The following is an 18,083-nucleotide window of genomic DNA, read 5'->3' as shown; positions in this document are numbered from 1 at the left end:
TAATGAAAATCAAAAAAATTTAATGATTCTATAGGAAATATTTATTTAATCCTCTAAAAATGATGGTTATAGTAAGTTCAGACCTTAATCTTATATGTGCAAAAAATTGGCTTCAATGGCTTTTAAAAACAAATCTGATGCTGGACACCGTTTAAGTCTGTATTTCGTGAGAATCACCCATTTGCGTAGTTTATACCTTACAAAAACATATCAGTGCAAGATGTTTTTAAATTGAGGCAGATCCAACAATCATTTTAGTCTGGGACAAGGATAAGCCCTGTCTAGGAAACCACCCTTATAGGGGTTAAATTAAATTGTCACATTGTATCTGGTGTAGAGACACATAATCGTAATCAAACACCTTGAACCCGCAAGTCATGGTGTTTTGGATTACTTGACAATTAAAGGCAAGTGTCTTTAGGATTGCTCAATTGTAGGACAGGTCCAGGATTGGACACCACTTCCCTTGTTAAACTCGGCTCCTGAAGGGTCACAGGCCATATTTTGCAGGCTGCAGAGGTCGCATATACAGGCTGCATACGTCATGGTTTATTTAAAGCAAAACACTGTTTTTATTATTTTATTATGTTCTTACCTCAACTTGGATGAATTAATACATACCTATATTTTTTCAATGCATGCACTTTTAATCTTTGTATAGCGCTTCTTGAACATTTTAGCATTTAGCCTAACCCCATTCATTCCTATGGCTCCAAACAAAAGTTTTATTTTTATACTTACTCGTGTAACTACTCATGTAACAGTCTTTAAATGGGGAAAACATGGAAGTGTTTGGTGGAAATGAATGGGGCTAGGCTAAATGCTAACACATTCACACGGCGCTGTACAAAGATTAAAAGTGCACGCATTGAAAAAAGATGGGTATGTATTAATTTGTCTAAGTTGAGGTAAGAACAAAGTAAAATATTGAAAAACGGTGGTGTTTTCCTTTAAAGGAATAGTCTACCCTTTTGCCATATTAAACTATTTTATTACCTCCACCTAGACGAATTAATAATACATACCTATCTTTTTTCAATGCATGCACTGTACAGCGCGTTATGAATGTGTTAGCATTTAGCCTAGCCCCATTCATTCCTATGGTACCAAAAAAAAGTTTTATTTTGTGGCACCATACTTACTAGTATAACTCCTCATGTAACAGTCTTTAAATAGGGAAAACACGGAAGTGTTTGGTGGCTTCCCTGTTTGGTACCATAGGAATGAATGGGGCTAGGCTAAATGCTAACACATTCACGACGCGCTGTACAGTGCACGCATTGAAAAAAGATAGATATGTATTAATTCGTCTAAGTTGAGGTAATAACATAGTTTAATATGGCAAAAGGGTAGACTATTCCTTTACGTTAACTTAGCATTACATTTTTAAGTCATAAGAATATTACATCAATTTAGGATTAACTAGTTATAATAGTCAACTTTATAATTGTTAGTATTCTGAAATATTATTGATAATATTATGATATGATAAGAAAATAACTTGCATAAAAGGTGCCTGCCTGCACACCGTGCTTGGTAGTAGTGATGGTCGCTTTCGAAGCACTACTGCTTCGTGAGGCTTCGAAACTTTTACGAATATTTTGTTTCTTTTTATTGGTTTCAAACTGGTCAAGTCACGTGATTTTAGCAAACGAGGCTTCATTACGTCATAACTGTTTCGAAAATCCGATGATTCACATCCCACCGCTGCCAAACCTTTATCATTTAAATACAGTGAGAAAAAAACCTCGATGATTTACAAAAAGAACGATGATTTGCCACTAGGGGAGTTGTAAAAAAAGTGTAAAATGTTAGGACCGACAGAACTGCTTTTACACAATTTTGACCAGCAGGTGTCGCTAGCGTGTGTGGTGTTTCAAATGCTTCGAAAAACTGAATCAATTTTGGAAGCAATTGGTTGAAATTTATCCAGTGATTGCTGGAAATATCATTTATGCTAGTAGTTGTATGGCTGGACGGAAAAGTGCGCTCAGTACTGTAAATATAAAGACATAATATATAAATACGAAGTAACTTTCAAATACGAAGTAAAATCATTCACCGTCTTCCCTGTTGACTCGATGAGGTACCTGTAAATGTCCGGGTAAGACACCTCTGGCCAATAGGGAGCGTTGTTACACAAATTTGACGCTGGGAGAATGAAAGTGACATGTTTTTATATTGACCATATTAAATGTGTTAATGTATCTTTCGCGCTCTATGGTGGACAGATAATAACTCGACATGTTTAATCTGAGTGATACTGATTTCTTAAGCTATTTATGCCTGCCGGGTGTGTACGAAAGTTGCTTTGTTCCGCTATTTTGTATGGAAGTCAATTGGAGGTCTAGTTTGTTTTCCCCAAAAGTGGGCGTGAACCTGTTCAGAGACATTCTATGACGGTGCGCCGGTTGTGCTTATTTTGATTCTTCTGTTAATGTGAGGTCACACAAACAAAGTCCCGCCTACAGACACTGACTGACTGGTTAATTTGACCCAAATCGTTTCTAAATGTGGGTTTTTTAGCACATTGTAGCGCAAATGCAGCTAAAGATACTATTGTCTCAGACTGTATTCACATAAGGGAATGAGGAGCTGTAGCTCATTTACATTTAAAGGTACAGACCAAGCGTGCCGCACAAGCCCTGAAAAGTGAAGCCAAAACGTCTCGATCGCCCCCCAGTGACTGGTCCCAGTATAGGTCATAAACCCCGCCTCCCCATGTTATTCAATGGGACTTGGGACCAACTAAAAAAAATTAATTACACTTCAATTATCTTTTTTCCGAAGCTGGTTTCTGTCATTTACTGTAGTTTTTATCACGCTGATGTAAATTCAAATGTTTGTTTTTAAAATAGGTTTGTGTTTAGTTAGTTATTTAATGATATAAAAACGGTGGTGTCACGTCATGATTGACAGCTGTGATATCGTGTGATATGCGCATTCTACGAGAGCGAGGGCGGGGTTTTGACTTCGCGGCTTCCCTTCCTGCTCACTAGTGCGCATGACTGGTCCCGAAATCGCTAGTGCGCAGACTCAAGACCCAAGATGTCGCCGCCATATCGGGACACTTGCGGCTTCACTTTTCACCAATGGAAGAGAGTGAACAGGCGTCGTCCATCTTTTTTTACAGTCTATGGTACAGACATGAAATCAGTGCCTTTTCACTCCTACTCGTATAGGGGCATATTGTACATGATATAAATGATCTGTGCGGTGATTTGAACATAAACTTTACAGACACATTGTAGGCACGTCTGAGACATTTTTCATCACTGTTGTTATTGAGTCAAACACAAGTGTAGTAAGACAAAAAAGTGCAATTGTATATTTTATGCTTTAATATTTGTAATTCTAGCATTGACACCTAAAGGAAACAGCCTCTATGCATTTGCAAGCCTTAAAATCTAAGGTTATGTATACAATGACCAAGAGACATTTCACAAAGCTTGTGTTGACCATCGCACAATTATATAGATGCGGATCAATCGCTATGATATAACCGAAGCTTTGGTCACAACGGCGTCTGGGTCGATTTTTTTCTTGCACTTGATTCCAAAAAGACTGCAGATCTTCATCAGCATCAGCTCTACAATCTCTTCTTCTTCAGAGTGCTGCGATAAGAGACACATCTCAGTGAATTTAAAAGGCTAAAACATCTAAAACTTCCCTAGATTTCTCGATCATAGGACACTTACTGTGGGGTGAAGTTGCTCTTCGCTGAAGGCCACCAGGATGACGGATATAAATAGGTTCAGAACGACGAATGTCATGAAGATAATGCAGGATCCAATCAGGAAAGCACCCAGAACTGGATTGTAATCCAAAACCTGTAGGTAGAGGGAAATTACGCTCTTATTATATCGAATAGGGACGAACAAAATACCGCAACATCAGTTCTACCAATACGGTGCGGCCCTAATATTGAATAAACAACTTACCTCATCATAGTTAAAGATACCCAGCTGTAGGCAAATAATAGTTTGGGCAGCCTGAACCAAAGTTCTGTACGAGCAGAGCCTCCAACCGTACATTAGATTGCACTAATGGGGAACAAAATTGAAATGTTTTAAAGCTGTGATTTGTAACTTTTGTTAAAAAAAAATGCACAAAAAGTGCATTTCCTTTTAACTCATTCCCACTCATTTTTTTTAAGTTGCCCACCAGCATTTTTTGTGATTTTCACAAAAGTTTCACAAAATGTCTTCCAGGAAAATGTTCTTCTAAAAATATATAAACACACAAATATATCAAATTAAAGAACAGACCCTCTGCTTTCAAACAAACAATAAACAAACACAACGGGGAAAAAAACTTTCATCTAAATTTTTTTCTCTGCTGATAAACTCTTAAATATGGGCATTTTTCTTTATATTGTTTTTTTTTAGCAAAAAGCTGAAATAATTGCATATTTGTGAAGGAATTTTGTTAGAGATCAGATTCAGAACGCTTATCAAAACATACACAGAGTTTAAAATTAGTAAATCATTTTTTTGCTTCAGTTTTTTTATAAATTAGGCAAGTGCGCCATCTAGTCAATAATTGCGGTATTACTGATTAACATAAAACCTCATCAGGGACTCTTTTTTTTTTTAAGTTCCCCACCAGCATTTTTTGTGATTTTCACAAAAATTTCACAAAATGTCTTCCACGAAAATTTTCTCCTAAAAATATATAAACACACAAATATATCAAATAAAAGAACAGATCCTCTGCTTTCAAATAAACAAACAAACAAACAAAACAGGAAAAAAATAACGTTTCATCTATAATTTTTTCTCTGCTTATAAACTCTTAAATATGGAACTTTTCTTAAAATAAAAAATAGCAAAAAGCTGAAATAATTGCATTTTTGTGAAGGAATTTAGTTAGAGATCAGATTCAGAATGATTATCAAAACATACACAGAGTTTAAAATTAGTAAAACAAAATATTTGCGTCAGTTTTTACAAATATATCAAATTAAAGAACAGACCCTCTGCTATCAAACAAACAATAAACAAACAAACAAAATGGTGAAAAAAAGGTTCATCTATATTTTTTTTCTCTGCTTATAAACTCTTAAATATGAGCATTTTTCTTAAAAAAATAAAATAATTAGCAAAAAGCCGAAATAATTGCATTTTGTGAAGGAATTTGGTTAGAGATCAGATTCAGAACGATTATCAAAACATACAAAGAGTTTAAAATTTGTAAAAAAAATATTTGCTTCAGTTTTTAGAAATATATCAAATTAAAGAACAGACCCTCTGCTTTTAAACAAACAAACAATAAACAAACAAACAAACAAAACGGTAAAAAAAAGTTTCATCTATATTTTATTCTCTGTTAATAAATTCTTAAGTATGAGCATTTTTCTTAAAAAAAAAAAATTAGCAAAAAGCTGAAATAGTAGCATTTTTGTGAAGGAATTTTGTTAGAGATCAGATTCAGAACGCTTATCAAAACATACACAGAGTTTAAAATTAGTAAATATTTTTTTGCTTCAGTTTTTTTTTATAAATTAGGCAAGTGCGCCATCTAGTTGATAATTGCTGTATTACTGATTAACATAAAACCTCATCAGGGACCATTTTTTTTGCATGCAAATGTTTCTCTTAATAAACAAGATGGAATTAAGATTTGCTCAAAACTTAAGTGTTTTTTTTGCTAAATATCAACAAAATCTATAGTGAAATAACTGCGTTTCCATTAACCAATGTTACACAACTAAAACGTAATTTTGTCATCCGCAATAAGTAATTCCAAAAACCAATGGCAACGGGTGTGTAATGCTGCGTTTACACCAACCGCGGTAAAGGCGTGAAGCGCGAGTGATTTCAATGTTAAGTCAATGTGAAGACGCGTTGACGCGCGTCAAGAGGTCCTACGGAAGAGGCGTGCGGCGCGGGAGCGAATTGAGCGTTGTGCGCAGTACACGCAAATGGTGCTTTTTGTGGATTTTGCGGTTCACGCGAATTTGCGGCTGACGCCAGAGTTAAAAAAATTGAACTTTGGCTGAATTTCGCGCCGCGTTAACCAATCAGGAGCCTGTTTGCTGCTGTGGTGGCAGCCCCGCCTGGAGTCACTTATTCAACCAACGCTAGATATTGTCCGTAAGCAGTCACCCGGAGCTATACCACACAAGTTCTTATTTCTATAGAGGAGACAGGAATAAAAAGGACCTCGCTTGGAAGAGTGTCAGTGAGGACATTGTGCAACGTGGTAATTGTAATACACATTTCACTTTTGAGTCACGTGACGTTTATCGACCCGCGTTTTTTATTTTCCCCCTATAGTAAGGTTACAAAATACAAACTGGTAACTCTCTCGATAAATGCACAATCAACATCAGTCATTTTGCAAACAGACAACTGCATAGCACTTGCCCCTCCCACAAGAAGCGGAGTTTGCCTCTGATGCGCGTCAAATGCTTGCTTTTTCCGCGCGTCTACTCTGCTCTACATGCGCGAATGCATACAAATTGTTCAAGTGGCAAACCACGCGCGGTAGACACGATTTTGACGCGATTTTGACGCCCGGAACGCGGTTGGTGTAAACTCAGCATTAGACTTCAAATGGTGCTCGGCAGACCGACATGTGGATGACATTAAAATACTTTGAAAAGCATGCAGAGCAATCGACTCCTGAATAGCGTCTTTTTTGATGTCATGTGCTTGTCGGTTCTTGTTACACCATATGACTTTGAACACACCTCTTCTGTCTTGTCCTCCATACAATTACATTATATTTATATAGCGGTTTTTACCCAGTCTCACAAAGTTTTGTGATATAGTCACATATCTTTTTTATTCTTTTTTCGTGATATTATCACGTATTTCCGCGTTTTTTCGTGACCGTATAAAGAATTCCTGTTTTTGTGTGATTATCACGTATTGGTTACTCAACTGCTTTTTCCTATTTTTAAACCATTGTCGCTTCGGTTTAGGGTTAGATTTGGTGCTTGCATTAGAATGTCACTTTATACATTGGTTTATACTATTTTTTCTGATTAATTTTTTTATATGTCGCCTGGCGTTAGGTTTAGAGTTGGGTTTGGGTAGGGATGTCATTTTATGTAAATCTAACCCTAAACCGAAGCGACAATGGTAAGAAAATAGGACAAAACAGTTGAGTAACCAATACGTGATAATCACACAAAAACAGGAATTCGTTAAACAATCACGAAAAAAAGCGGAAATTCGTGATAATATCACGAAAAACGAATCAAAAAAATACATGACTATATAACGAAATTTCGTGAGACTGGGCTGAGCGCTTTTCACAATTGTTTTATTGTTCCAAACATACCATATTTAAAGAATGATCAAGTGACGTTTACGCACGTCAGGTGACCTGTAAATGCGAAAAAACTGTTTCCATTGTAGTTTTGTTTATATATTCCTTTATTGAATTGCCTGAAAACCCACTTTACCAGAGCATTAGACAAATTTTTATTTGAAAAGTCAAATTTGACTTTTTGGCGATATATTGGAGTTTATGAGAAATTGCTGTGTTTTTTAAATTCGCATTTTCAATTTGCGCAATTTAAAGGGTAACGGAAATGCCGCTACTGTCTGTGTCTACTGCGCTTGACCCGATTTACAACAGTACAACAAATATTTTTTACTTGAACCCACAAAAAAAATAACAGCAAGTAATCTGCAATTTTATGTTTTGAACAGAGATGGCGATAGAGAGGACAAAGTTACAGACTCCAGCTTAATTATAATAAATAATGAACTATTTGAAAGATCTGTTCACATTCATATCTGTGCTTATAGTTTTTACTAAATCGCTGTACCAACTTTATCAAGAGAAAAATCACGGGACTCACAGCAATGGAATAGGCTAGAAACATGATGGTCATGACGATAATGAAACCGGAGATATCGCTCCATGCCCGCTGCAGTGTAGAGGTGATCATGTGAAGTTTAGGGTTGAGTCTGAGAAGATGCCACAGCTTGATGGTTGCGAGCAGCACTAAGAAGGCTATCAGATAACCCAACGCAGCATCTGCAACAGCGGTCTCCGAAAAACTCGCAAACCTGGTGGAGATGAAGAAAAACACCAGCTTTGATCAGCAACAGCTTTTATTCTGTATGATGATGGTTTAATGCCGCCCCTAATTTTTTTGGATACGTAAAATGTACAGTCGGTGAACAACTTAATTTACAAGATGATAACGGTTTCTTACTGTATTTAACAACGTGAAAGTACTGTTTAATGTGTACTATTTTAAATTCATGTCTATACACTGCAAAAAATGATATACAAGAAAAAAAAATCTTAGTATTTTTGTATTGTTTTCAGTAGAAATATCTAAAAATTCTTAAATTAAGATGCTTTATCTTGATGAGCAAAACGACCCAAGAAAATAAGTCTAGTTTTTAGACCAAAAATACCACATTCAAGTTATTTTGTGCAAAAACACGCAAAAAAAATCTGCCAGTGGGGTAAGAAAAAAATCTTGAGAAATTTTCTTAAACACTAAATTCAAGAAATATTTTTTTTGCACAAAACAACTTACATTTTATATTTTTGTCTAAAACTAGACTTATTTTCTTAGGTAATTTTTCTCATCAATAAAAAATCTTTATTTAAGAATTTTTTGATATTTCTACTGAAAACAAGACAAAAATACTTTTTTCAAAAATACAAAAAAGTCTTTTTTTACTTAATAAAAATCTTGAAAATTTTTCTTAAACACTAAGTTCAAGAAAAAGTACATAAAAATTAGCTTACCCCATTGGCAGATTTTTTTGCTTGTTTTATGCACAAAATCACTTGAATTTGATATTTTTAGTCTAAAAACTAGACTTATTTTCTTGGGTCGTTTTTGCTCGTCAAGAAAGAAGCATCTTAATTTAAGAATTTTTTGATATATCTACTGAAAACAAGACAAAAATACTAAATAAGAAAGTCTTTTTTTTACTTAATAAAAATCTTGAAAATTTTTCTTAAACACTTAATTCAAGAAAAATTAAATAAAAATTAGCTTACCTCATTGGCAGATTTTTTTGCTTGTTTTATGCACAAAATCACTTGAATTTGATATTTTTGGTCTAAAACCTAGACTTATTTTCTTGGGTCGTTTTGCTCTTCAAGAAAGAAGCATCTTAATTTAAGAATTTTTTGATATTTCTACTGAAAACAAGACAAAAATACTAAATAAGAAAGTATTTTTTTACTTAATAAAAATCTTGAAAATTTTTCTTAAAGACTTAATTCAAGAAAAATTAAATAAAAATTAGCTTACCTCATTGGCATATTTTTTTTGCTTGTTTTATGCACAAAATCACTTGAATTTGATATTTTTGGTCTAAAAACTAGACTTATTTTCTTGGGTCATTTTGCTCATCAAAAAAAAGCATCTTCATTTAAGAATTTTTTGATATTTTTACTGAAAACAAGACAAAAATACTAAGAATTTTTTGCCGTGTACATTCTACAGCACCTTTAAAGTTTTAATATTGACATTTTTCTTACAAAATCGCATCGATTGCCCTCAGAAGTCCTTTATTAACCCTGTGTAGCCATGTGGATTACTTCTGTAAAGCATTGATGCACTTAAATCTATACTATTCAATAATTTTCTGTGTTTTGATATTTTCATGTAAAGCTGTTTGAAACAATGCAACAGTATATGCATCTATAGTATTATGCAGTAGTTTAAATGCTGCCTGTTATTGAGGAGCTTCTACTCACAAGTCTTTGTTATTTTGGTAGAACTCAATGTCTCGGTTGCCCAACATGGTCCTCTTGACAAACACAGATAACGCACTCCAGCTTAAAACAATAATGGCCGACTCTAAAATATTCCACTTGCTTCTGAAATACGACAATTTCTGCTGCTTCAACACTTTACCCTGTTAAAACCAGACAAAACTTATGACATAGAAAGCCTACGTAAATGACACGTCATTATTTCAGTGTTTCACGACAGAGCTGACCTGCACAAACATGTAGTAGAGGATGAAGAGGAAATAGATGGCCTCTGATGCCATAATAAACACATGAAAGCCACCTGTGGACTGGTAGAGATGGACGCTCTGTACCTCACTTCGATACTGGAACGAACCTGCAAAACCAACACACTTCCATGGCTAAACTTAAAAAGCAAAAATGAGAAATGGCAAAACATTTTTAGAAGATGCCTCACCCACTCCTGTGGTTTCCATCATGAGAGTCACAATACAGAAGAGGTTTACGTTCGCGTTGTACACTGTGAACTCCACAAACACGGCGCGTGTGTACACATCTAGCCAAGTGTTGTTAAAAAGATACCGAAGAAGTCTGTAGTACAGGACGGAAGAGAAACGTTACACATGGCCAATATTATGCCCATTTTTACAAGATGTAATATAAGTCTCAGTAGTGCCCAGAATGTGTCTGTGACGTTTCAGCACAAAATAATCACCAGATCATTTATTATTTGGGCGGGAGCAAAGAAGCACTGTTTACGTGTGTGTACCTTTAAATGCAAATGAGCTACTGCTTTTGGGTAAAAGTAGGTCTGATTCCTATAAATACAGTCTGGGACAATAGTATCTTTAGCCACATTGGTGCTAAAACATGCTAACAAACATATTTAGAAAAGCTTTTGGGTAAAATTAAGCAGTGAGTCAGTGGCCATGGCCGGGGCTTTGTTTTTGTGACATCACATTAACAAGAGAATCAAAACAGGATGTCTAATAAGACTGCTTTGGTTTAATGGGTAGGCTATTAAAAATGAAGTGGCTGGATTTTTTTCATTGCAGGATGGTTGAGTTCCCACACTTCCAATATACATCTATGTCCAAACACCTTATTAATAATATGGGCCCTTTAACTCATTCAACGCCAGCCTTTTTTTGAAAAAAAAGTTTCACAAAATGCCTTCCAGGAGAGTTTTCTTGTAAAAATATATACACTGCAAAAAATGACTTTCTTACTTAGTATTTTTGTCTTGTTTTCAGTAAAAATATCAAAAAATTCTTAAATTAAGATATATTTTCTTGATGAGCAAAATGACCTAGGAAAATAAGTCTAGTTTTTAGACAAAAAATATCAAATTTAAGTAAATTAATGCTTAAAACAAGCAAAAAAAAATCTGCCAATGGAACAAGAAAAATTTTCTTGAAATAAGTTTACTTTTTTCATAAACACTTAATTCAAGAAAATTTTTCTTATTCCATTGGCAGATTTTTTTTTGCCTAAATTTGATATTTTTTGTCTAAAAACTAGAGTTATTTTCTTAGGTCATTTTGCTCATCAAGAAAATGCATCTTAATTTAAGATTTTTTGTTTTTGATATTTTAACTGAAAACAAGACAAAAATACTAAGTAAGAAAGTCATTTTTTTGTAGTGTAAACATACACTGCAAAAAATGATTTTCAAGAAAAAAAATTCTTAGTATTTTTGTCTTGTTTTCAATAGAAATATCAAAAAATTCTTAAATTAAGATGCTTTTTCTTGATAAGCAAAATGACCTAAGAAAATAAGTCTAGTTTTTAGACCAAAAATATAAAATTTAAGTGATTTTGTGCATAAAACAAGCCAAAAAAATCTGCCAATGGGGTAAGCAATTTTTTCTTGAATTTTTCTTGAAGTTTGTGTTTAAGAAAAATGTTCAAGATTTTTTTGCTTACCCCATTGGCAGATTTTTTTGCTTGTTTTATGCACAAAATCACTTAAATTTGATATTTTTGGTCTAAAAACTAGACTTATTTTCTTGGGTCATTTTGCTCATAAAGAAAAAGCATCTTAATTTAAGAATTTTTAGATATTTTTACTGAAGACAAGACAAGACAAGAATTTTTTTTCTTGAAAAGAATTTTTTGCAGTGTAAATGACGAGATAACTTGTCAATGGCGGGGAAAGAGTTAAAGACTACCTGCTTGCGTTCTTCAAATCAGGACCCAGGTCCACCACGAATCCTCCACCCTTATAAAGAGCCACGCTGCCCCAAACCGGATTTGATCTGAGTTTGCCTTGAGTTTGGTACTGCCACGGTGTGAGATACATCTTTGAGTCATTCGTGTAATTCGTCTGGATCCAACCCGGACCGTAAGATCCCGTGTCCTCTGCGTCCCAAGAGTACGGCCCATTGCATTCGGAGACAGAGTGCTGCATTGATTTAGCAATCTCACACGAGTCTTTTCTCACCCTGACCTGACGGAGTCGAGCGTTGCCGACAAGTTTCGAGTTGCCATCTGTTATAAAGCCTGAGAAAGCAAAAAAAAAACTTAAATCTATCGGCACACAAAGCATGTTATTAGTAGCCTTGACCTGGAGATAAATGAAGAATACCTGGATATTGCCCAAACAGGTTTTTAAGTAAAGATGTTTTTGCCCATTTGAATATATCTTTTTGCTCCATGCTCTCTGAAATGCCACTGCTGAAGCTATGCCGGATATGTTGGGTGAGATGGTACCCGTTCGGATCTCGCTGACTGTATGCCACCAAGAGGAGCATCCACAGGAACCCGACATAAACTGCAATGAGATGAAACGATAAACACAAGTGGATCTTTTATTTAAAGAAATGAGATGAATGTGTGGTCCTTACTGAGGATCTCTCTGATGAGAGCGAAGACTTTCTGCTCTTTGATCATGTTGTTTCTCATCTTTTCAATGTCGGTGGGTGGAGGAGGCTGATAGAAGCTACACGTGCTGTTTCTCCTGCCAATTCTGACGGCATCAGGATCATCTGCAGACACAAATGTCCTGTTACATTTCTATTTATTGTCATTTTGATAACACTTTTACTCAAAGACTAACAAAAAGACATTTGTGAGATTTCTGGGTCTTCTTTTCACAGATTTCCATTTGCTCTTTATTTAATCTCATTAATAAAATTATTGAGATATTTAAGAGATCTTGCTTTATGGGATCACCTGTGCTGGCCATAGCTCCTTCAACGAGACCGTCTTCATACTCTTCCTGATCAACGCTTTTCAGTACCAAAGCAAAAAAGACAGCAAAGCCAAGTACCTACAGAAATCATATATTTGTAATCATAAAATACAACGTGAATTTCATGAATACTTTTATTTGATCAGTCTGGCTCTTACTTTAACAGGCTGCGTGATAAAGAGGCTTTCAAAGAAAGACACCACCATAGAGATGAGCCAGCTGATGGACCGATCTTTCCCGTAGGTCAGACCGTACAGCATAGTGAAGTATGCTGAAACAGCGCTGGTGGCGAGCACGAGAAACCAACCCACGAACACGAACCACCAGGGTAAACCTTTCTTACAGCACTTTTTGTTGTCTCCAGCGCTGCCCTCTGATGGACTGGAGCAACGAGTGTGTTGACCGATGAGAGAAGAGGAGACGTGGGGTTCGAGAAGGTTCCTCATGCCCTGAATCTGTAATACAGCACGACTGTAGCTGTCCGGCTTAGAGAACGACGAAGGTCTGAGGAGTCTCAATTCTCTCTCCAAGTTTTGCAGTTGTTTGTAGAGATATTGACTGTAAATGCTGGATTTTTCACTTCGCTCTGGGCTCTCGCAAAAGCTGCTCTCTGTGATAGGATCAAAACAAGATTTTATTTATATTTTAATTAGTGTGTTATATACTGTATACGGTATATAATAATGTACATAAACAGACAGACAGACAGATATAGTGAGACCGGCAGATAGACAGACAGGCATACAGATAGACAGATATATATAGATAAACATATAGTCAGATAGACAGACAAGCAAACTGATAGATAGACAAACAGACAGGCAGATAGACAGACAGGCAAATAGACAGACAGACATGCAAACAGATAGACAGGCAGGCAGACAGACAGATGGGCAGACAGATAAATAGACATACAGAGAGTCAGACACATAGGCAGATCGACAGATACATAGACAGGCAGACAGACAGATAGATAGATTAACATACAGATAGTGAGACAGACAGACAGACAGACAGACAAACAGATAGCTAGACAGACAGATACATAGACAAACATAAGAAAGATAGAAAGACAGGCAAACTGATAGATAGACAAACAGACAGGCAGGCAGACAAATAAATAGACAGACAGATAGGCAGACCAACAGATAGATAAACAGAAAGACATGCAAACAGACAGACAGGCAAACAAACAGGTAGAAAAACTGATAGATAGACAAACAGATAGTCAGTCAGACAGACAGACGAGCAAACAGATGGGACAGATCGATAAATAGGCAGACAGACAGGTGAACAGATAGATAGATGGATGGATGGATAGATAGACAGGCAGGCAAACTGATAGATAGACAGAAAGGCAGGCATACAGATAGACAGACAGGCAAACAGATAGGTAGACAGACAGATACATAGACAAGTCAGATAGAAAGACAGGCAAACTGATAGATAGACAAACAGGCAGGCAGGCAGACAAATTAATAGAAAGACAGATAGGCAGACCAACAGATAGATAAACAGAAAGACATGCAAACAGACAGACGAGCAAACAGATGGGACAGATAGATAAATAGGCAGACAGACAGGTGAACAGATAGATAGATGGATGGATGGATGGATAGATAGACAGGCAGGCAAACTGATAGATAGACAGAAAGGCAGGCATACAGATAGACAGGCAGGCAGACAAATAGACAGACATAAAAACAGATAGATAGACAAACAGTTAGTCAGACAGGCAAACATCCAGATAGACAGACAGACAGGCAAACACATAGACAGGCAGACAGACAGACAGATACACAGACAAAAAGTTAGAAAGACAAACAGACAGACAGATAGATAGATAAACAAACACATAGTCAGTCAGACAGACAAAAAACAGATAATCAGACAGACAGGTAGACAGATTGGTAGAGAAACAGATTTAATATTCTTAATTTAAATAAATAAATAAATAGACAGACAGGCAGGCAGACAGACAGACAGACAGACAGACAGATAGATTGACATACAGATAGTGAGACAGACAGACAGGCAAACAGATAGGTAAACAGACAAATAGATAGACAAACATAAGTCAGATAGAAAGACAGGCAGGCAGACAGGCAGACAAATAAATAGACAACAGATAGTCAGGCAGATAGGCAGACCAATAGATAGATAAACAGACAGAAAGACAAATTGATAGTCAGGCAGACATGCAAACAGACAGACAGGCAAACAAAGATAGATAGATAAACAGACAGGCAGACAAACTGATAGATAGACAAATAGATAGTCAGTCAGACAGACAGATGGGCAAACAGATAAGCAGACAGATCGATAAATAGGCAGACAGACAGACAGACAGACAGATAGATAGATAGATAGACAAACAAATAGATTGACATACAAACAGTAAGACCAACAAATACCCTGCTGAAAAAACCAGCATACCAGCAAGACCAGCATATGTTGTGTTTTGGTGCTGGTTTGCTAGTGAACACCAGCTAAACCAGCACCAAACCAGCATCAGCACCAGCATTAGCACCAGCTAAACCAGCACCAAACCAGCACTAGCACTAGCATCCCATGCTGGTCATACCAGCAAGACACAGCATGTGTTGTGTTTTGGTGCTGGTATGCTGGTGACCACCAGCTAAACCAGCATAGATCAGCATAATTCCCATGCTGGTCCATGCTGGTTTTTTCAGCTGGATAGACAGACAGGCAAACTGATAGACAGAAAGGCAGACATACAGATAGACAAATAGACAGACAGAAAATCAGATAGACAGACAAACAGTCAGACAGGCAAACATACAGATAGACAGACAGACAGACAGATACATACATAGACAAACAGAGAAAAAGGCAGACAGACAGGCAGGCAGACAGACAGATAGATAGATAGATAGATAGATAGATAGATAGATAGATAGATAGATAGATAGATAGATAGATAGATAGATAGATAGATAGATAGATAGATAGATAGATAGATAGATAGATAGATAGATAGACAAACAGATTGGGAGACAAACAGACAACAGACAGACATGCAAACAGATAGACAAGCAGACAGACAGACAAATACATACATAGACAAACAGACAGACAGAAAGAAAGGCAAACAGACAGATAGATAAACAAACAGTGAGTCAGTCAGACAGACAGACAGACAAACAGATAAGCAGACATAAAGACAGGTAGATACAGGTAGATTTAGTATTATTTTTGTTGACAGCTCATGAACTCACCTTGCAGATTTACACACCTCAGGGAAACTGAAAGATTTTGCTCCTTTTTGGAAGAATCTGTGTAAAACTCATTACCAACTCGATTGTGTTGACATATGACCTCTTCTACCAATGACAGTAAAGTGTTAATATCTGTCTTGCCAGGGTCCGCCTCTATCCGAGGAACAGGTCTTCTCATGACCTTATAGAGGGACTGTGCTATACGTTTAATGTCCTGAAGAAGAAGAATTAAAGTCTCACATAAATGCTTCAACTATTAAGATAAATCAAAAGAGGGAGCTTTCTGGAATCAAACTTGCTTTTATAACAGTGTCAGGTGTGATCTCCCGGTGATTATTATCTGGAGAGGGTGGCTGATTGGGAGACACACGTCCGGTTTTACCCTGCTTTACTAGATCTATCTTTGACTGTTGTTTGGAAGAAGCCGTTCGTTCTCTTGGGCGAGCGTTTCTGAAGATGCTCACGATGAGGAGGTTGATGGGAAACATGATGATCGAACTTTGAATGCCAATCATGACCTGCTGCCAAGTGAACTCAATGTGACCTGCAGCCGAAAACAAAGATATAAAATCACAGTAGAGGTTTGGGTCGAATGTAACAACAATTGCTCAACCAATGACATGAGTTCAGGGAAGCACAATCGATGATGATTCTTTCTTTTTTGGAAAGATGTTTTGTTTTATTATTGACATTTTTGCTAAGAGCATGATTTGTCATACCCAGATCCATGGTCTGCTCCGCGGGGTCTGTTGGGATACCCCAAAACATAATACTGGTCAACATGGTACAGAGGAGCAGTGAGAAACAGCAGGAGACGCGCTGGACTCTGGTGAAGTTACTCCTCGGAGGACGACTGATCACGGAGAACCAGATGTGACCGTCACGGAAATCTTTAGCGGTCTTCATGAAGAACAGATTACTGAAATGAAGTATTTCATTGTTACCATGTTTTAAAGAAATGTCCAGGATAATTTCCTTTACAGTAACATACCTGAATCTTTTCAAGTCCATCTCTGTTGCTACAGGAAACACTTTATCAAGTGTGCATTCTCCCATGTCAATGGCCAACCAGGAGCTGCACAGAAAGTGCCACTTCTGCCCAGTCTCCAAATCTTGCATCATCACATTATTAATATACCTGTGACAATAACACCAAACATGAGTCAAAATACACAAGCCTCTATCTATCTGTCTGTCTGTCTGCCAACCTGTCTGTCCGTCTACCAAACTGTCTGCCTGTCTCTCCGTCTATCTGTCTGTCTGTCTGTCTGACTGACTATCTGTTTGTTTATGTATTTGTCTGTCTATCTGTTTGCATGTCTGTCTGTCTAACAATCTGTCTGTCCTTCTATCTGTCTGTCTGATTATATGTTTGTCTGTTACACTAACTATCTGTTTGTTTATCTATCTACCTGTCGGTCTGCCTGTCTGTTTGTCTTCCTACCAATCTGTCTGTCCGTCTATCTGTCTGTCTGATTAACTGTCTGTCTGATTTTCTGTCTGTTTGTCTCCCTGTCTATCTGTATGTTTTCCTGTCTGACTAACTAACTGTTTGTCTATCTATCTGTTTGTCTGCCTGTCTATTTGTCTGTCTATCTGCCTGTCTACCTGTATGTCTACCTTTCTGTCTATCTATCAGTTTGCCTGTCTGTCTTTCTATCTGTCGGTCTTACTGTCTGTATGTACATCTATTTATTTGTCTGTCTATCTATCTATAGGTATTCATTCATTCATTCATTCATTCATTCATCCATCTATTGGTGTCCATCCATTCATCTATCTATATATAGGTATTCATCCATCAATCCATCTATGGGTTTCCATCCATTTATATATCTATATATAGATAATCATTCATCCATCCATCTATATATAGATAATCATCCATCCATCCATAGGTTTCCATCCATTCATCTATATGTATATAGGTATTCATCCATCCATCCATCTATAGGTTTCCATCCATG

General features: G+C 36.6%; 1 protein-coding gene across 1 annotated transcript in view; it reads right to left on the bottom strand.

Moving 5' to 3' along the window:
- Positions 1-3,340: 3,340 nt before the first annotated feature.
- pkd1l2a (polycystic kidney disease 1 like 2a) overlaps positions 3,341-18,083 on the bottom strand; it is a 42,190-nt gene continuing 27,447 nt past the window's right edge. The window contains exons 22-37 of the mRNA XM_065261410.2: positions 17,108-17,254; positions 16,836-17,035; positions 16,416-16,660; positions 16,117-16,330; positions 13,036-13,487; positions 12,859-12,955; positions 12,531-12,671; positions 12,272-12,457; positions 11,856-12,186; positions 10,142-10,275; positions 9,933-10,060; positions 9,688-9,848; positions 7,817-8,027; positions 3,942-4,043; positions 3,699-3,830; positions 3,341-3,614 (exon numbers count right to left, since the gene is read on the bottom strand). Coding sequence (XP_065117482.1) covers positions 3,492-3,614; positions 3,699-3,830; positions 3,942-4,043; positions 7,817-8,027; positions 9,688-9,848; positions 9,933-10,060; positions 10,142-10,275; positions 11,856-12,186; positions 12,272-12,457; positions 12,531-12,671; positions 12,859-12,955; positions 13,036-13,487; positions 16,117-16,330; positions 16,416-16,660; positions 16,836-17,035; positions 17,108-17,254 — 3,004 coding nt within the window. The 3' untranslated portion in view covers positions 3,341-3,491. The remainder of the gene's footprint in view (positions 3,615-3,698; positions 3,831-3,941; positions 4,044-7,816; positions 8,028-9,687; positions 9,849-9,932; positions 10,061-10,141; positions 10,276-11,855; positions 12,187-12,271; positions 12,458-12,530; positions 12,672-12,858; positions 12,956-13,035; positions 13,488-16,116; positions 16,331-16,415; positions 16,661-16,835; positions 17,036-17,107; positions 17,255-18,083) is intronic.

Source organism: Paramisgurnus dabryanus, chromosome 2, assembly GCF_030506205.2.
Source record: "Paramisgurnus dabryanus chromosome 2, PD_genome_1.1, whole genome shotgun sequence".
Classification (NCBI taxonomy): Eukaryota; Metazoa; Chordata; class Actinopteri; order Cypriniformes; family Cobitidae; genus Paramisgurnus; species Paramisgurnus dabryanus.
This window is presented reverse-complemented; position numbering and strand designations above follow the sequence as displayed.